General features: G+C 38.7%; 1 protein-coding gene across 2 annotated transcripts in view; it reads left to right on the top strand.

Moving 5' to 3' along the window:
* Positions 1-14,642, top strand: part of pik3cb (phosphatidylinositol-4,5-bisphosphate 3-kinase, catalytic subunit beta) — a 78,968-nt gene that overhangs the window by 47,147 nt on the left and 17,179 nt on the right. For both annotated transcript variants that reach the window (XM_061719016.1, XM_061719015.1), the window contains 11 exons: positions 2,968-3,147; positions 5,903-6,070; positions 8,151-8,240; positions 8,423-8,677; positions 8,779-8,875; positions 9,720-9,850; positions 10,238-10,288; positions 11,154-11,342; positions 13,648-13,769; positions 13,984-14,127; positions 14,267-14,366. In XM_061719016.1, coding sequence (XP_061575000.1) covers positions 2,968-3,147; positions 5,903-6,070; positions 8,151-8,240; positions 8,423-8,677; positions 8,779-8,875; positions 9,720-9,850; positions 10,238-10,288; positions 11,154-11,342; positions 13,648-13,769; positions 13,984-14,127; positions 14,267-14,366 — 1,527 coding nt within the window. The remainder of the gene's footprint in view (positions 1-2,967; positions 3,148-5,902; positions 6,071-8,150; positions 8,241-8,422; positions 8,678-8,778; positions 8,876-9,719; positions 9,851-10,237; positions 10,289-11,153; positions 11,343-13,647; positions 13,770-13,983; positions 14,128-14,266; positions 14,367-14,642) is intronic.

The following is a 14,642-nucleotide window of genomic DNA, read 5'->3' as shown; positions in this document are numbered from 1 at the left end:
TTTTTGGGCAAAATCGAACAGCCCTAGACGGGGGATTGTATTGAAGAAAAGTTTTGATGCAATCTGTTGGTTTCCTCAGTAAAGTAATAATTGTTGTTTTATTGGTTTTATATTAATTTGACTACTTGGAACGAGTTGAGCTGTATTGTTAAAGTGCCTTGAGATGCCATTTGTCATGATTTGAATTAAATTGAAATTTTTGGTTTATTTTTTTTTCCAAAATTAGTATTTAAAATGTTGCATTTTCCGTTACAGATAATTAGTTGATCATTCTTTGTGACCCAGATCAGAGCAGTTCAAGTTCATATCCACCCAGTCAGAGCACGTTGAAGGTTCTGTACCACAGAGTTCCCACAAAGGAGGACACATTTTGAAAACATTTAATCGTGTTTGAGAGCATATATTTGGGAATCTGAATGTTTCTAAAGCCTCAGAAATTCCACTGTTACACAACCTTGTTACTTTGTTTTGTCAGCCTCATTCTGAATGTGTCATCCAGTGGGTCGTTCAGATTTGAAGGCTACTGTGGCATCACAGGCCGAAATCAGACTCCAGTTCTGCAGCTTCCCCATCTGTTATTCTGCCCAACTTCCCATCATGCTGCACGCACTGTACCCCGATTTTAGTTGTACAGTTGTGCAGTAATACTGATTCTGACCTTTAACATGTTAAGGTCAGAGCTGAAAAGATGTAGTTGAAAATGCTGCTCTTGTTTCACTGGGCTATTTTAACCGAAGGGTATCAGAGGCGTGTCGTTGATACATGAGGAAAGGATGTCACCTTGCAAAGTAAAAAGGTCACGGTGTGTCTCCTCCAGTAGGTCCATGTATTCTTTAATTATGTTTCATCCTATACAACATGATGCATAGATTACATTATGCTGGGAGAAGAACCTGTTCTGTAATTTTGCCTAATTTGCTAAAAAAAGGTGAGGGATAAAAATGAAACAATAACAAACCTTTTAGCAAGATCTGCTGGATGTTACACAGTGAACACAGGAAGATGAAACCAGCTTGTCTGACGAAGAAGAGCAGCTGTGTGTTTCCACCAGCTCGAGCTCTTGTAGAGTACTGACTTTTTTTATTTTTTTTGCTCACACTCAGCAGCTTCCCTAAATTCATGTGATTGAGCCCAACTAGTAAGACATGTGACAGCACTAAGTGGGTCAAAACCATCAGTGAAATTATGCCATTCTCTCAAACACTCAACACATATTAGCTTCACAGCTCAAGGGACCAAAACTCTGATTATAATAAACCTATCCTCTCCGTCTCTCTGCCCGTCTGCACGTGTCAACGTCCTTCCATCTGTCTCATTACCAGTCTTTTAAAAAAAGTGATATCGTCTATTAAGAACACAGATGGTCGTGTCCCTCCAGACTCCTGTGTATCAGCTTTGATCAACGTCACAGACACACATGTGCACACATACAAAGACGGGCCATCTGTGCCGCTGTGTTCAGGTGGACCTTAGCAGGAAGTCTTATTTAAGAGGTTAGACCCAATGAGGTGTGATGGTGCGTTTTATTGTTCAATACAGATTATTATTATGGTCTAGGTTGAACGTTCCTACAACAAAATCATCAGAACTTATTGAGTTAGCCTCCAGTTTTTAATTGCATTAGAATCATTATCCCATATTTATTTTAGGATTAAAATAAGTTTTCCCTGGTTCAGAGATGTTAGTTTTCTTGTACGAGTGCTTTAAATGTCGTCGTTCCCCAATACTGCAGCCGCAGTAATAGTTAATTATTAATGGATGACATTTTTATTAAACCTCCAGGAAATTACAATTCCATCTCTGGTATCAGGTCAGGAGCTATAAACGGCATGAGCCTCAAAGCAGATGAGACCGTCAGAGATGAGGTGTGGATAACGCGCTTTGGAACAGAGCATGTGTTTGTTTACTCAAGCCCTCTCTCCTCATGTTCATCGATCTCTCCTTCAGACGGAGAATCAGAATTGTCCAAGTTTGTTCACGTGTAAAAGGAAATTAGTCTCAGGTTTATTGCAGCTCTCGATGTACTTTGCAGTTCTCGCTGCGAGGTTCAGGCGCCGGCAGCAGACATGTTTCTTATATTCTCATCTGAACAGAAGATCAGGTTTTCTGTGTGATCACCAAAGTCCCTCTGCATGAAATCATGATTCAGCAGCACTAGGGCTGGGCGATATATCGAGATTTTAATATATATTGATATATTTTCAAACGCGATATGGTACGAGACAATATCGTTTATATCGATTTTAAAAAAATATATGATTTTGATATAGCTTATTTTGTGACAAATTGACTTGAATTTTTTATTTGAGATTTGCACAAATGTTTTGTTATTTGCACAATTATCAACCTCAGTAGAAAAGTCTGCCTGTTACTGTCTACATTGTATTAATTGCACAGTGTATTTTAATGTAATTGTTATGCAGGAAAGGGATATTTGTTTTATTTTATTCAAAAAGCATTTTATTCTATATATGCAGGCAGTTTATTTTTATTTCATTTGTTTTATACATTTTGATATTGTGCAGACCTCTGTTAATAAAGGTACCTGTGTGACATTTGGCACGACATTGTATTAAAACTGACTGTTTTTTTAAGGGTTTGCCTCAGAAAAAAATGAAGCTAACAGAGATGCTAACAGAGATGCTATGCTATAATGCTTCGGGGGAAACCCCAATTATGGCACAGAAAAAATATCGATATATATCGAGTATCACCATTCAGCTAGAAAATATCGAGATATGACTTTTGGGCCATATCGCCCAGCCCTAAGCAGCACCACAGGTTACAAGTCCAGAGTGTCTCTTGTTATACCGCCATGTTGCATTTACAGTATTTCTTTTGATTAGACAACATGAAAAAAATAGAAGGTACTTTTCTCCTTCGCCGTTTTCCACAAGGGTTACAGTCCAAGCTCTGATTATCACGTGACTTAATCTTCTGTCTGTGGTTTCCATTGGTGTGGTGTAGGACTCAACCAGCATGAAGGTGCTGTTGTCTTGCACCCCCGCCGAACTTATGGAGATGGCTGTGGGGAAATGGCTGACCACCCACGCCCCTGAAGAGGAGGTGTGGAAGGGCCAGTACGTTCTGAGAGTGAGTCAGTGCCTGGAGTTCCTGTGTGGAGATCATCCTTTGATTCAGTACAAGGTCAGTGGCAGCAGATCAGACTTCATCCATGATCCATCATCACATGTGTCGACTTACATGTCTCCTCTTGTGTGTATCTTATGTCCAGAACCAGATATCAGAAAACTGTCTAATTCTGCATCAGAGAATTAAATGTTTAAAAATATTCTGGTTTATTTTTATTTTTTTTAATATACTTTATTTTCAAAACCGCCTTCATCAACTTATGTTAATTAAAAGTTTTGACCTGCAGGTGTTAACAGTTTAGATATCACACGAAACAGCATCAAACATTTAAATGATATGGTTTTTCTCAGAAATAATTTGATTGATGGTGAAAACAGGTGGTATATTATCATGTTATCTCACGGCTCTCTTTAAGTAGGGAAAAGGTTATATGACATATGCGCAGTTTAAAATCAGTGTACAAAGAAAATACATGTAGTGTCTCCATGTATCTATATACTACGACGGAGTATTAGGGCCAAACAAAAAAACAAAAAAAGGAAATAACGAGAATAAGGTCATAATGTAATGAGAATAAAGTCGTAAAATTACGAGAATAAAGTCATAATATTACGAGAATAAAGTCATAATATTACGAGAATAAAGTCGTAAAATTACGAGAATAAAGTCATAATATTACGAGAATAAAGTCGTAATATATTATAAATATATAAATATAACTTCACAAGATGCTCAATATTCCTCATTTTAACACAGGGAGAAGAAGCTCTTCCTGTTAGAGTTCTCATAAATTATATTCTCATAATATTACGACTTTATTCTCGCAACATTACGACTTTATTCTCATAATGTTACGACTTTATTCTCGTAATTTTACGACTTTATTCTCGTAATATTACAACTTTATTCTCATAATATTACGACTTTATTCTATTACGACTTTATTCTCGCAACATTACGACTTTATTCTCATTATATTATGACTTTATTCTCGTAATTTCCAATTTTTTTTGTCTTAGTTTGGCCCTAATACTCCGTCGTAATATACAGTATGGCAAATGTGTTTTCTTTTTTAATCAGTGAAAGTTTCTTGCATAAAAACATTCCTCTGTTTAGTATTTTGCCCATCATCAGCTCAAATCAGCTGCCTTACTAGTTAAAACACAGTTAAATGAATCACTAAAACTGAAACATTAATAGTCCCATGAGATTTATCAGCGATGACTCAGAAATTCTCCGAAGTCCAAGGAGGGTCCGCTGAACATTCACATCAGCTGACGGTGAAAATTCACCCGCCAAGTTGTTCCAAACCACCGTGCGAATTAGAGGGATGAAAACACTCCTTAGTCATTGAATCAGTGAGTTATTAGTTGTCACCAGAGGGCATTCAGCCAGCAATATCACACATCACCCGACTGCACACAAGACACCAAAAGTATTATGAGTGGGGAAAGAAGCGGTAAATCATCAGTACTGTGACTCGCCTGAAAACCATGTCTGGCGGTAGTGGTAGTAACTTAACTTAACTACAGCCGGGTGTATTACCCAGCTGCTCGCTGGCTTTCACTGTTAGGACCAACTGCAGTGATGGACAGAGTGAAACTGAAGTGACTCCCAACATTTAGATCATTTAGAGAGCTGTTTTTCTGGAGCCCAGGTCAATTTAGACACTTGTTATAAGTAATCTAATATCCTCAGTGCAAGTGCATTTATCGTGTGTAAGTCTTCTTAAACAGGCATTTGGGTAAACATTCATTTAATTTCATTTCATTCATTTATTTATTTATTCAAACAGGTTAAAACAAAACAAAATAATCAGAATACATAAAATGTATATACCGAAAAAAAAAAAAAAACAAAGAACAAAGAAAACCATTAGCAAAACAAAGCAAATTAAAGAGACAAATCTATATGTAAATAAATATTTCCTGTTTGAAAGGGTGTAGGATGAAGTTTCAAAAAACTTTTCTAGTCCTACCCCTTCTAATGTTCTGTTTTTACCGTTTCTTCATTTCACACAACTTCAAAAGAAAAGAAGGCATAGCATAAAAGCATAAAAGAAAAGAAAAAGTGTTCATTAAAACTCATCAGTACAGTTTTGACCTGCACATGTTAACAACTTCAAAAGAAAAGCATAAAAGAAAAGAAAAAGTGGTTCAGCTGAGCAAGGCACTTTGGTCATTGGCTGTCAGTTCATGTGTCCATTTTCGTTTTGTATCCATACAGAGTAGTGTTTTTAAAGATTTGTTTAAACTTACTTAGTGATTTGCATGATTTCATTTCATCTTTACAGTTGTTCCACAATTTGACTCCCTTCACTGATACACAATGGGTTTTGATGTTTGTTCGTACATGTTGTTTTTTAAAATAACATATTCCCCTGAGATTGTGTTTATTTTCTTTTATTTGAAACAACTTATGGATGTCTTGTGGCAACTGATGATGATTTGCTTTGTGCATGATTTGTAAAGTTTTGAAGTCGACCAGATCCTTGAATTTGAGTGTTCTCAGTTTGATGAAGAGTGGGTTTGTTGATTCTCTAAAGGCCGCATTATTTACAAATTCAACAGATTGTTGATTAAAAATGCATTTGTGATTAATTGTCATTTAGGCTTATATGGAGCCCATAAATTAATCGCAGTTCAAATTTGTAACCACTGAACGACTCAACTGAATTGTTTTGCTGGTTTATATAATGTGCTGAAGTACCAAGTCCTTCTTTAGCTGGGCCGACTTTACTTTTACTCCTCCAGAAATGGCTTCAGTGTGCTCATACCTCATACCTACTCCTGTCCTGTCTTGTGCACAGTACATCCGCACATGCCTTCAAGCCAAGGAGTCTCCACGCCTAACCCTCGTCCACACCAGCAAGGTGAAGGCCATGTTCGACAAGGAAATGTCTACCATTGGAGCCGTGGTTAGCCGCAAGTCCTCCAATCCGCCGTTGCCGTTGCCTCCGAAGCGGAGACCGCCCACGGTCAGTCCAGTAGCATTTATTTGATGTGTTTTCTCTTCAACACCTGCTGGGCTTCAGTGCAACCGTGCTCAACATTTACCTGGAGGTCAAGCAAACGTCACGTAGTACTAACGGAAATTAATTTCACAGATATCGTTAAGAAATGTAAGTCAATTAAATGACCTTGTTGATGCACAAACTGTTCTTATGTACATTAGATAACACTTAATATCCTCCAGCGGCTGCCTTGTTGCACCAGAATAGCAGCGGCACCTGATTTACCTGCACAGAGCAACGCAGGTGCGCATGTGTGGCGAGTAAACATGAACTTGGCAGCTGCCGCCTGTGTTTTATGAGGCCGTGTCCAGTGTGTCAGAGCGAGCCCACAGTACCTGCCAGCGTTTGCCACGTCGTCAGAAGGCATTGGCAGCTCCGCGCCGCGGCTTCCAGGTGCAAAGTAACATCACTGTTCAGTGCGTGCGCCTTTCAAAATGTCAGGCTCGATTTAATTGGCCTCCACGAGCGCGTCTCTTGGTGTTTTCGTTGCATGATGCTGTGCAGGCTTTTTATGTCACTTTGATCTGTGGTTTGGAAGGATGATAAATACTGAATGACAGGTGTGGCTCATGGCGTTACATTTTATATAAAATTTGTTATAATTACCGTTCAAACCTTTACTCATTTCTGTGTTCTTACTGTTCATATGTTTTTAACTTTTTTGATTAAGTTAATTTGGTAATTTGGTGAGTTAGTGTGTATGTTTTCTTATTTTTTTGTTTTGTTTTTTCATTATTTCTTTTTTTTTGGTATTATATAAGTAGTGATTGTTGAACAGACGGACAGACCATCTTCATATGAATTGTTTTATTTTTTTGAGAAAGGGGCTTGGTATATAAGGCTTTCTTCTTCTTGCCCCTTTTCCATCATGGAATATATGTGAACTATTTCCATGATATGGAATAAATAAAAATGAAATGAAATTAAAATGTTATTGTTAATTAGTAGGATGTAGCAGGCTTAAGTTATTTTGACTTTATTTATGATAAATTCAAGTATTTTTTCAGTTGATAATTTAAATGCTTCCCTAGATTCTTCGTTCCATCTCTTAAAATACCAGTTATATTTGCTGTTATTGATTAAGTTCATGGACTTTCTGTTTCACCACCAGTTCCACCAGTTATCTTGTCTTGATTTATTCAGTAGAGAAATATTTTAGACTGATATGACGAATAATGTTTCCTGGTAATATACTTGAAAAGTTATTTCTTTCAAGGTCACTTTCTGAGAGGCCACACAGAGATAAATGAGTTTCATTGTGTAACCTAAGGACACCAGGGCAATAAATATGTTTGTTGGGGGGGGTTATCTTGTTTTACAGCAGCTTCTTTGTAATTGACGGTGGTGATTTGGTCATTTACAGATTATTTGATTTCTCTCGTGCTGTGAGCACTGGTTCAGTAGCTTTCTGAGAAGTACTTTTCACATAAAGTAGTAAAATAAAGGAAGTAGACACAAACTGATGCTCACCAGACAGCAAAAGGCGTACTGTAAGGCTATCTGTGACAGGAAGTGAACTTTACTTACATGAAAGGAACTTTGATGCCTTTTTGACTGATAATTGGTGACAAGGTGGCAAAGACAACACTAGGATGGGCTCGTGGTTTTGATTTCTTTTTCTTTTAAAATTGATTTCACTATGATACAATTTTTAATACATGGAGTTCTAGTTTCTGCTCGCAGTTGTCGATAGCCTAAAATATAATCACATGTCTGATAAGGGACTGTAAATAAATGACATATGACACCTTTTAAAGACTTGCACAGAGAGAGAGGCAGCAAACGGCAGCAAGTGTGCTGGTTAGTCATGTTCATAGTTTCTCGATGTCATGTGATGTTGTTTGTTCTGCTGACTGCTGACCCTTGCAAATCCACTTGGCTTGACATCAGTGACCTGCCTGACCTTCCTCATTGTTTGTGTGTCTATGCAGGGAACTGGTGGGTGTGAAGAAGCAGAGTTTTGAGCATATTTTTTACGTTGTGCCCAATGCTAATCCTGCTCACTCATAGCAGCTCTCTCCCTACTCTCACTTTCTCTCTTCAGCAAGTGCAGACATGTGTGTGGGACGTGCCCATCCCATTCAAAATAATCCTTGTAAAAGCCAGCAAGGTGAACGCTGAGGAGACTGCCAAGGTAAACTGATTTGTCCACATCTGTGAAACAGCATTTTTGCCCCTGTTAGCATTTCCACTGCATTTATAAAACCTGCGACCACTGCTCTGCCATGTCTAACATGTAGTCTTTGTAGGCTGCTTATAAAAAAAACAATCCTGTATTTGAGCACATAAGAAATAAAGCCATGCCTGCACACACAGGTCCAGGTGAGGGCGGGGCTCTTTCACGGGACGGAGTTGTTGTGCAAGCCGGCGGTGAGCAGCGAGAGTAGCGGACGCTCCGACCACAGCTGGAGAGACACCACGCTGGAGTTTGACATCTCTGTCTGTGATCTGCCGCGGATGACCCGCCTCTGCTTCGCTATTTACGCCATCATGGACAAGGCCAAAAAGCAGAAGTCCACCAAAAATGCTCACATAAACAAGTACCAGACCATCCGCAAGGCAGGGAAAGTAGTAAGTGTGCCCCGTGCTATTTACAGAAGGTCAAAGAAGGGCCTGAAGTTTTCCTCCATGTCTGCTATTCACACTGTCTAACAGTGAGTTGTGTGATGCAGCACTACCCCATAGCTTGGGTCAACACCATGGTGTTCGACTACAAAGGGCAGCTGAAGACTGAAGACATCACCCTGCACTGTTGGTCTTCCTTTCCTGGTGCGTACACACACACACACACACACACACACACACACACACACACACACACACACACACACACACACACACACACACACACACACACACACACACACACACAGGTGGACAGAGTACTCGACCCCAGTACTTGAGTAAGAGTACAAATACTACTGGTCAAAATTTACTCCGTTACAAGTAAAAGTAGCTCAGTCAAAATATTACTCGAGTAAGAGTAGAAAAGTACTTGCTTTTAAAGGTATTTAAGTATCCAAAAGTAAATGCTTTTAAATGTACTTTAAGTAAAAGTAAGAGTAAGAGTAAATTTCGGCTCTGTCTTGACTTGTTGCGGCTCTGTCTTGACAAACGCAGGCTACTTTGGCCGTATCGTTTTGAGGAGGCTTGACGTATTTCTGCTTTACGTACATCCCAGTGGAGAGCGTGCACTGTGATAGGTCTCCTCCTTTGACAAAAACAGCTTGTGTCCAATAGGATTTTAGGGAAGAAGAAAAAAGAGCAGACCTGAAAGTAACGAGTACTTTTCAGCCTTCCTAGAAATTTACTCGAGTAAAAGTAAAATATTTGTCTTGGAAATGTATTCAAGTAAGAGTAATAAGTACCAAAGAAATCTAATACTCAAGTAAAGTACAAATCCTCTGGATATGTACTTAAGTACAGTACTCAAGTAAATTTACTCCGTTACTGTCCACCACTACACACACACACACACACACACACACACACACACACACACACACACACACACACACACACACGCACGCTTAATCCAATTGTGTTTAATAATTAAACTATGAGCTTAAACAACAGCACTTTTATGTGACCAAAGTTTGTGTGTCTCACCCAGATGAACTTGAAGAGATGCTGAACCCAATAGGAACCGTTCAGACCAACCCCTACACTGAAAACGCTACAGCACTGCACATCTACTTCCCAGAGTACTCCCCACACCCCATCGTCTTTCCTCCTTTTGACAAGGTCAGACGCCGTACATCATCGTATGCACTTCATCTCATACAAGCATACTTGTCTGATTTGTTTTTATTTTTTGTGCCAGCCAGAAAGCTTAGAATTGTTTAACATTTGAACAAATGACTTCTGCACACATGCCAATGATCCATACTCAGAGCTCACTTGAATATGGAGCTGGTGGGACCAGGGTGGCCTTTTTCAAAGACCTGAGTGGCTGAGTGCTTTTCATAATAGCACCTAGTGATTGGGTTGAAGTAGCTATTAGCATGAGAGGATCAGCACGTGCATCTCTTCCTGAATGCACTCTAGCTGGAAGTGATGTATCAGTGTGGGTTCTTTCTTACAACATGCCCTGACTTTTCTTTTTTTCCCCTTTTTTTTTTTTTTTTACAGATACTGGAAAAAGCTGCAGAGATCGCCAGAGCAACTGACGGCGTACCCATGGTGAGTTATCATACAATGAGCCGTAATTTTGTGAGCATGCTTAAATGATAGCATTCATTCAACGTACACAAAGCATTTGAAAATAAACTGTCATGATTACAGATTCAACCAGTCTGTCCCTGCTGTTCAAACATGCAGCACAAACAGAACAGTCGCCTACCACTCGTTTTCTTTGAAACCAATTGTAATCATTTGGCCCTCTAAAAGTAAAAGACTCTAATCAGATTACTTGTCCGTGTTCCTGTCTCAACGCCCCTCAACTAAAAACTCACTCTTGGGTGTGTTGCAGCCGGTTATGCAATGCGGTGCTACACAGAGGGCATGTCTGCACAGAGCCCTTTTACTATGACTTCTATCCGTGTGAAGCTATGGATTCCCACTGTCTAAGAGCGAGGGTTTATTTTTCTGGCATGCCTTGTTTTCTTAGGCCTTAACGTAGATCTCTGTGTAACTCAACACTGTCATTGTTCATCTGTGAAGCAATTGTGCATATAGAGGCCCAATGTACATTTACACTCCTTAATTAAGGATTAAGTCTATCCTTGTTGAATTACACATCAAACAAACGTTTTTTTTTTTTTCTTGTTTGTTTTAGATTTAATGTAATATTAGTTATTCGTACCTGGCTTGAATTCAAGGCAGCTTGTAGGGATGTGAAGATAGTTTGACGCACTGCTGCCCTCATGTGGTTGTTTACAGTCATTGACGCTACTTGTCTTAACGTTCTCATGTTCTTCCCGTTGTGACTTGTCTTTCAATTTCTCTCCATCCCCACTTCTTCCTCCTGTCACCACGCATCTCCCCCACGCATAATCCTCATCCTCACTCCAAACACCTGCTCTTCTTTCCTCAACCTCGCTCTCAGGGCCGTGGTGGTAAGAAGTTCCACATAGAGCTGAAAGAGATCATGGAGCGTGATCCGCTCTCTCAGCTGTGTGAAAACGAGAAGGATTTGATCTGGACACTACGCTGTGACTGCTTGGACAATTTCCCTCAGTCGCTACCCAAGCTGCTACTCTCAGTCAAGTGGAGCAAACACGAGGACATGGCCCAGGTTAGGAGTCCTGCACACGTGCTGCTTCACGGGGCCAGTGTCTCTCTAGATCAGGGGTCGGCAACCCGCGGCTCTAGAGCCGCATGCGGCTCTTTAGTGCCGCCCTAGTGGCTCCTGGAGCTTTTTCAAAAATGTTTCACCTTTTTTTTCCTTTTTTTCCCCTTTTTCTTCTTTTTTGCTTCTTTTTTTTCTTCCTTTTTTTCTCTTTCTTTCTCTTTCTTTTCTCTTTTTCTCTTTTTTTCCTTTTTTTCTTTCTTTTCTTGTTTTTTTTGCTTTTTTCTTCTTTTTTCCTTTTTTTCCCTTTTTTCTTTTTTTTCTTCCTTTTTTTCTCTTTCTTTGTCTTTATTTTCTCTTTTTTCTCTTTTTTTCCTTTTTTTTCTTTCTTTTCTTGTTTTTTTTTCTTTTTTCTTCTTTCTTTCCTTTTTTCCACTTTTTTTTCTTCCTTTTTCCTTTCCTTTTTTAATCTCGACATTTCGACTTTTTTCTCAACATTTCGACTTTTTTCTCGACATTTCCACTTTTTTCTCGACATTTTGACTTTTTTTCGACATTTCTCCTTTCACCATTTGTCTTCATTCTAAGGCTGATACAAGACCTTTCATTTTTTACGGCTCCAGACATATTCGTTTTTTGTGTTTTTGGTCCAATATGGCTCTTTCAACATTTTGGGTTGCCGACCCCTGCTCTAGATGGATTTAACGTCCTCTGAATGTCAGTCAGTAATGTTGTTGAAGCTGGAGAAAAGCAGGCAAAAAATGCTAGACAGACAGACAGACAGCCCTCAACCATGGTGTTTGAGGCCGATCAGGACTGGTCTTTAAGTCGCCAGCAAGTCCTGACCGCTGGTTTAAGCAAATTGGACCAAGACAATGTCTTGTCGCAACAGTCTTCCAGACGATAGACGAGCAAAACCCACTGGATCTAGAACGGGTTGTCCCCACTTTTCAGCAGCTTTGTTTCTGCGTGTGTGGAAGAGGAAGACGAAGGTCCCTCTGTTCAGTTTGCTCCAAATTACAGTTGAAACCTGTAGATGCCCTTACGACCAACTGCCCACTCGCTGGATCGTGTTTTTACATTGTGACACACTTTTAAGTATGTAAACAAAATGTTGACACGTACATGATCGTATTTAACATTTTGTCATATATTTGTCCTTTTTATGATGATTTCATCTAAATGAATTACAGATTTAATAAATATTAAATATATATAAATATAAAATAAAAGTTTATGTGAACACCTTTTGTAAACTTCAGGATACTGTTATTTTGTTCAACATTAATATTTTTTAAATGCATCAGAGTATGAGAAGGGAAATTATGTACCTTTTAATTTCCCGACCTCAACATCATTGGCCTTCACACAGTTATAGATATTGTTTGGACATGAATTAAACATCTTTTGTTGAATCAACACTCCTTTCCTACACGGAGGACCATGAAAATGCTCCATGAAAATGGTTGGAAGACATTTTCATAATCATTTATTAATTGGGAAATAAAAATACATGTATATTTCTAAATTGGATTGCAAATTGGTTAATAATAAATAGATACATAAATATTTAAATATAATTTATTATTTTAAAATAATTTATAAAGTGTTTTCTATTATTATTATTATTAATGATTACATTTTTAAATAATGTAATTTTACAATCTTTTTGAAAATGCAATTTCAAAAATAGAAATAATTTGAAAATTAATTTGGGAATACGTTTCCTATTAAGGCATTTAAAAAGATAAAAAGAAGTTGTTTTCCATCATAAGTGCATTCCCAAGGGAATGTTCAAACTCAGTTGTTTCTCAGAAAATTCTTCTTAAAAAAGATTTTAAAATTACATTATTAGATGATAACTTTATTATTTATAACAGAACTTTTATTGAAAGGTCATTTGGATATTTAATAAGAAAATGTTTTAGAAATTAAACTGTTCATATATTATTAGCTAATTTGCAATTCAATTTAGTAATATATTTATTTCTCACTTCTCAAATGATTTTGAAAATGTCTTGTCGTTTTCCTGGCCACTCCCTCCTCCATATTCTTAAGCTAAGTACAGCAAAACTTTGACTCATCAGTTCCAGTCTGTTATCTGCGGCGAGACGCTGCCAACGGCTGCGTCTATGAGTTTTGAGTGTAGAGGAGAGTACATTACATAAAGACCTGTGATGGACAAGTTGCACAAAGCACACTTAAGTGCACCTCAGCAAATTCCCACTAAGTAACTTTATTATCAGCACTCAGCTATGCACATATACTGTATCTCTGTTGCTTGGTTCCTGAGTAACTGTGTGTGTCTCAGCTCCAGGCACTGCTTCAGATTTGGCCCAAACTGAGTCCCAGAGACGCTCTGGAGCTTCTTGACTTCAATTACCCCGACCAGTATGTCAGAGAGTATGCTGTGCGCTGCCTGTGTGATATGAGGTGAAATACATGCATTCACACACAGATATGTGTAATGATTTAAACCTTGCACACCATTTCCTCTGTTTCTGTCTAGTATGCTTGCTAGTTGATACTACCGTCTGTTGGCTTCTTTTCCTCCTGTGAAACACATCATTATGAAATTACTCCTAAGAGAAGACTTGTCACAAATGTCCTCTTTACGCTTCCATGTCTCTGTTCCTGTTTCCATCAGTGATGAGGAACTGTCGCAGTACCTGCTGCAGTTGGTGCAGGTGTTGCGTTATGAGCCTTACTATGACTGCGCTCTCACCCACTTTCTGCTGGAACGTGCTCAAGCGAATCGGAAGATTGGACACTTCCTCTTCTGGCACCTACGGTGTGTGAGTCCGTGTACATGTCAGCATGTGCACCGAACAGCTGCACGTTGGACAGAAATGGAGAGACTGAATGCTGGACTAACAACTGCGACATTTGAGAGTTGTTTTATTGCTGTGTCTCTCTGCTGCTCTTCACAGGTCAGAGATCCACATGCCAGCAGTGTCGGTGCAGTTTGCTCTCATCCTGGAAGCCTATTGTCGAGGCTGCATCCCTCATATTGAGGTCCTAAAGAAACAGGCAAGATGCAAACATGTCTTCTTTCCAGTTTTATTCATTAGCAGCTTGTTCTACAAGCTGTAAAAAACATTTCAGTTTTTTTCTTTTAAAATATCCCTTGCATTTTTCCAACTTCAGAGTTAGGAGCCTTGAAAAGTCTTGAAATGTTTCCGCTAAATTTAAATAAGTGTCTTGACTACGAAGAATTTCATTGCAGTTAATTTGTGATAAAATAAATAAAATATGAAACATTCATAAATAGTACAGACTTTTTGTAAACTCTTCACCAGGTTCCGT

This window comes from Cololabis saira, chromosome 4, assembly GCF_033807715.1.
Source record: "Cololabis saira isolate AMF1-May2022 chromosome 4, fColSai1.1, whole genome shotgun sequence".
In the NCBI taxonomy this organism is placed as follows: domain Eukaryota; kingdom Metazoa; phylum Chordata; class Actinopteri; order Beloniformes; family Belonidae; genus Cololabis; species Cololabis saira.
This window is presented reverse-complemented; position numbering and strand designations above follow the sequence as displayed.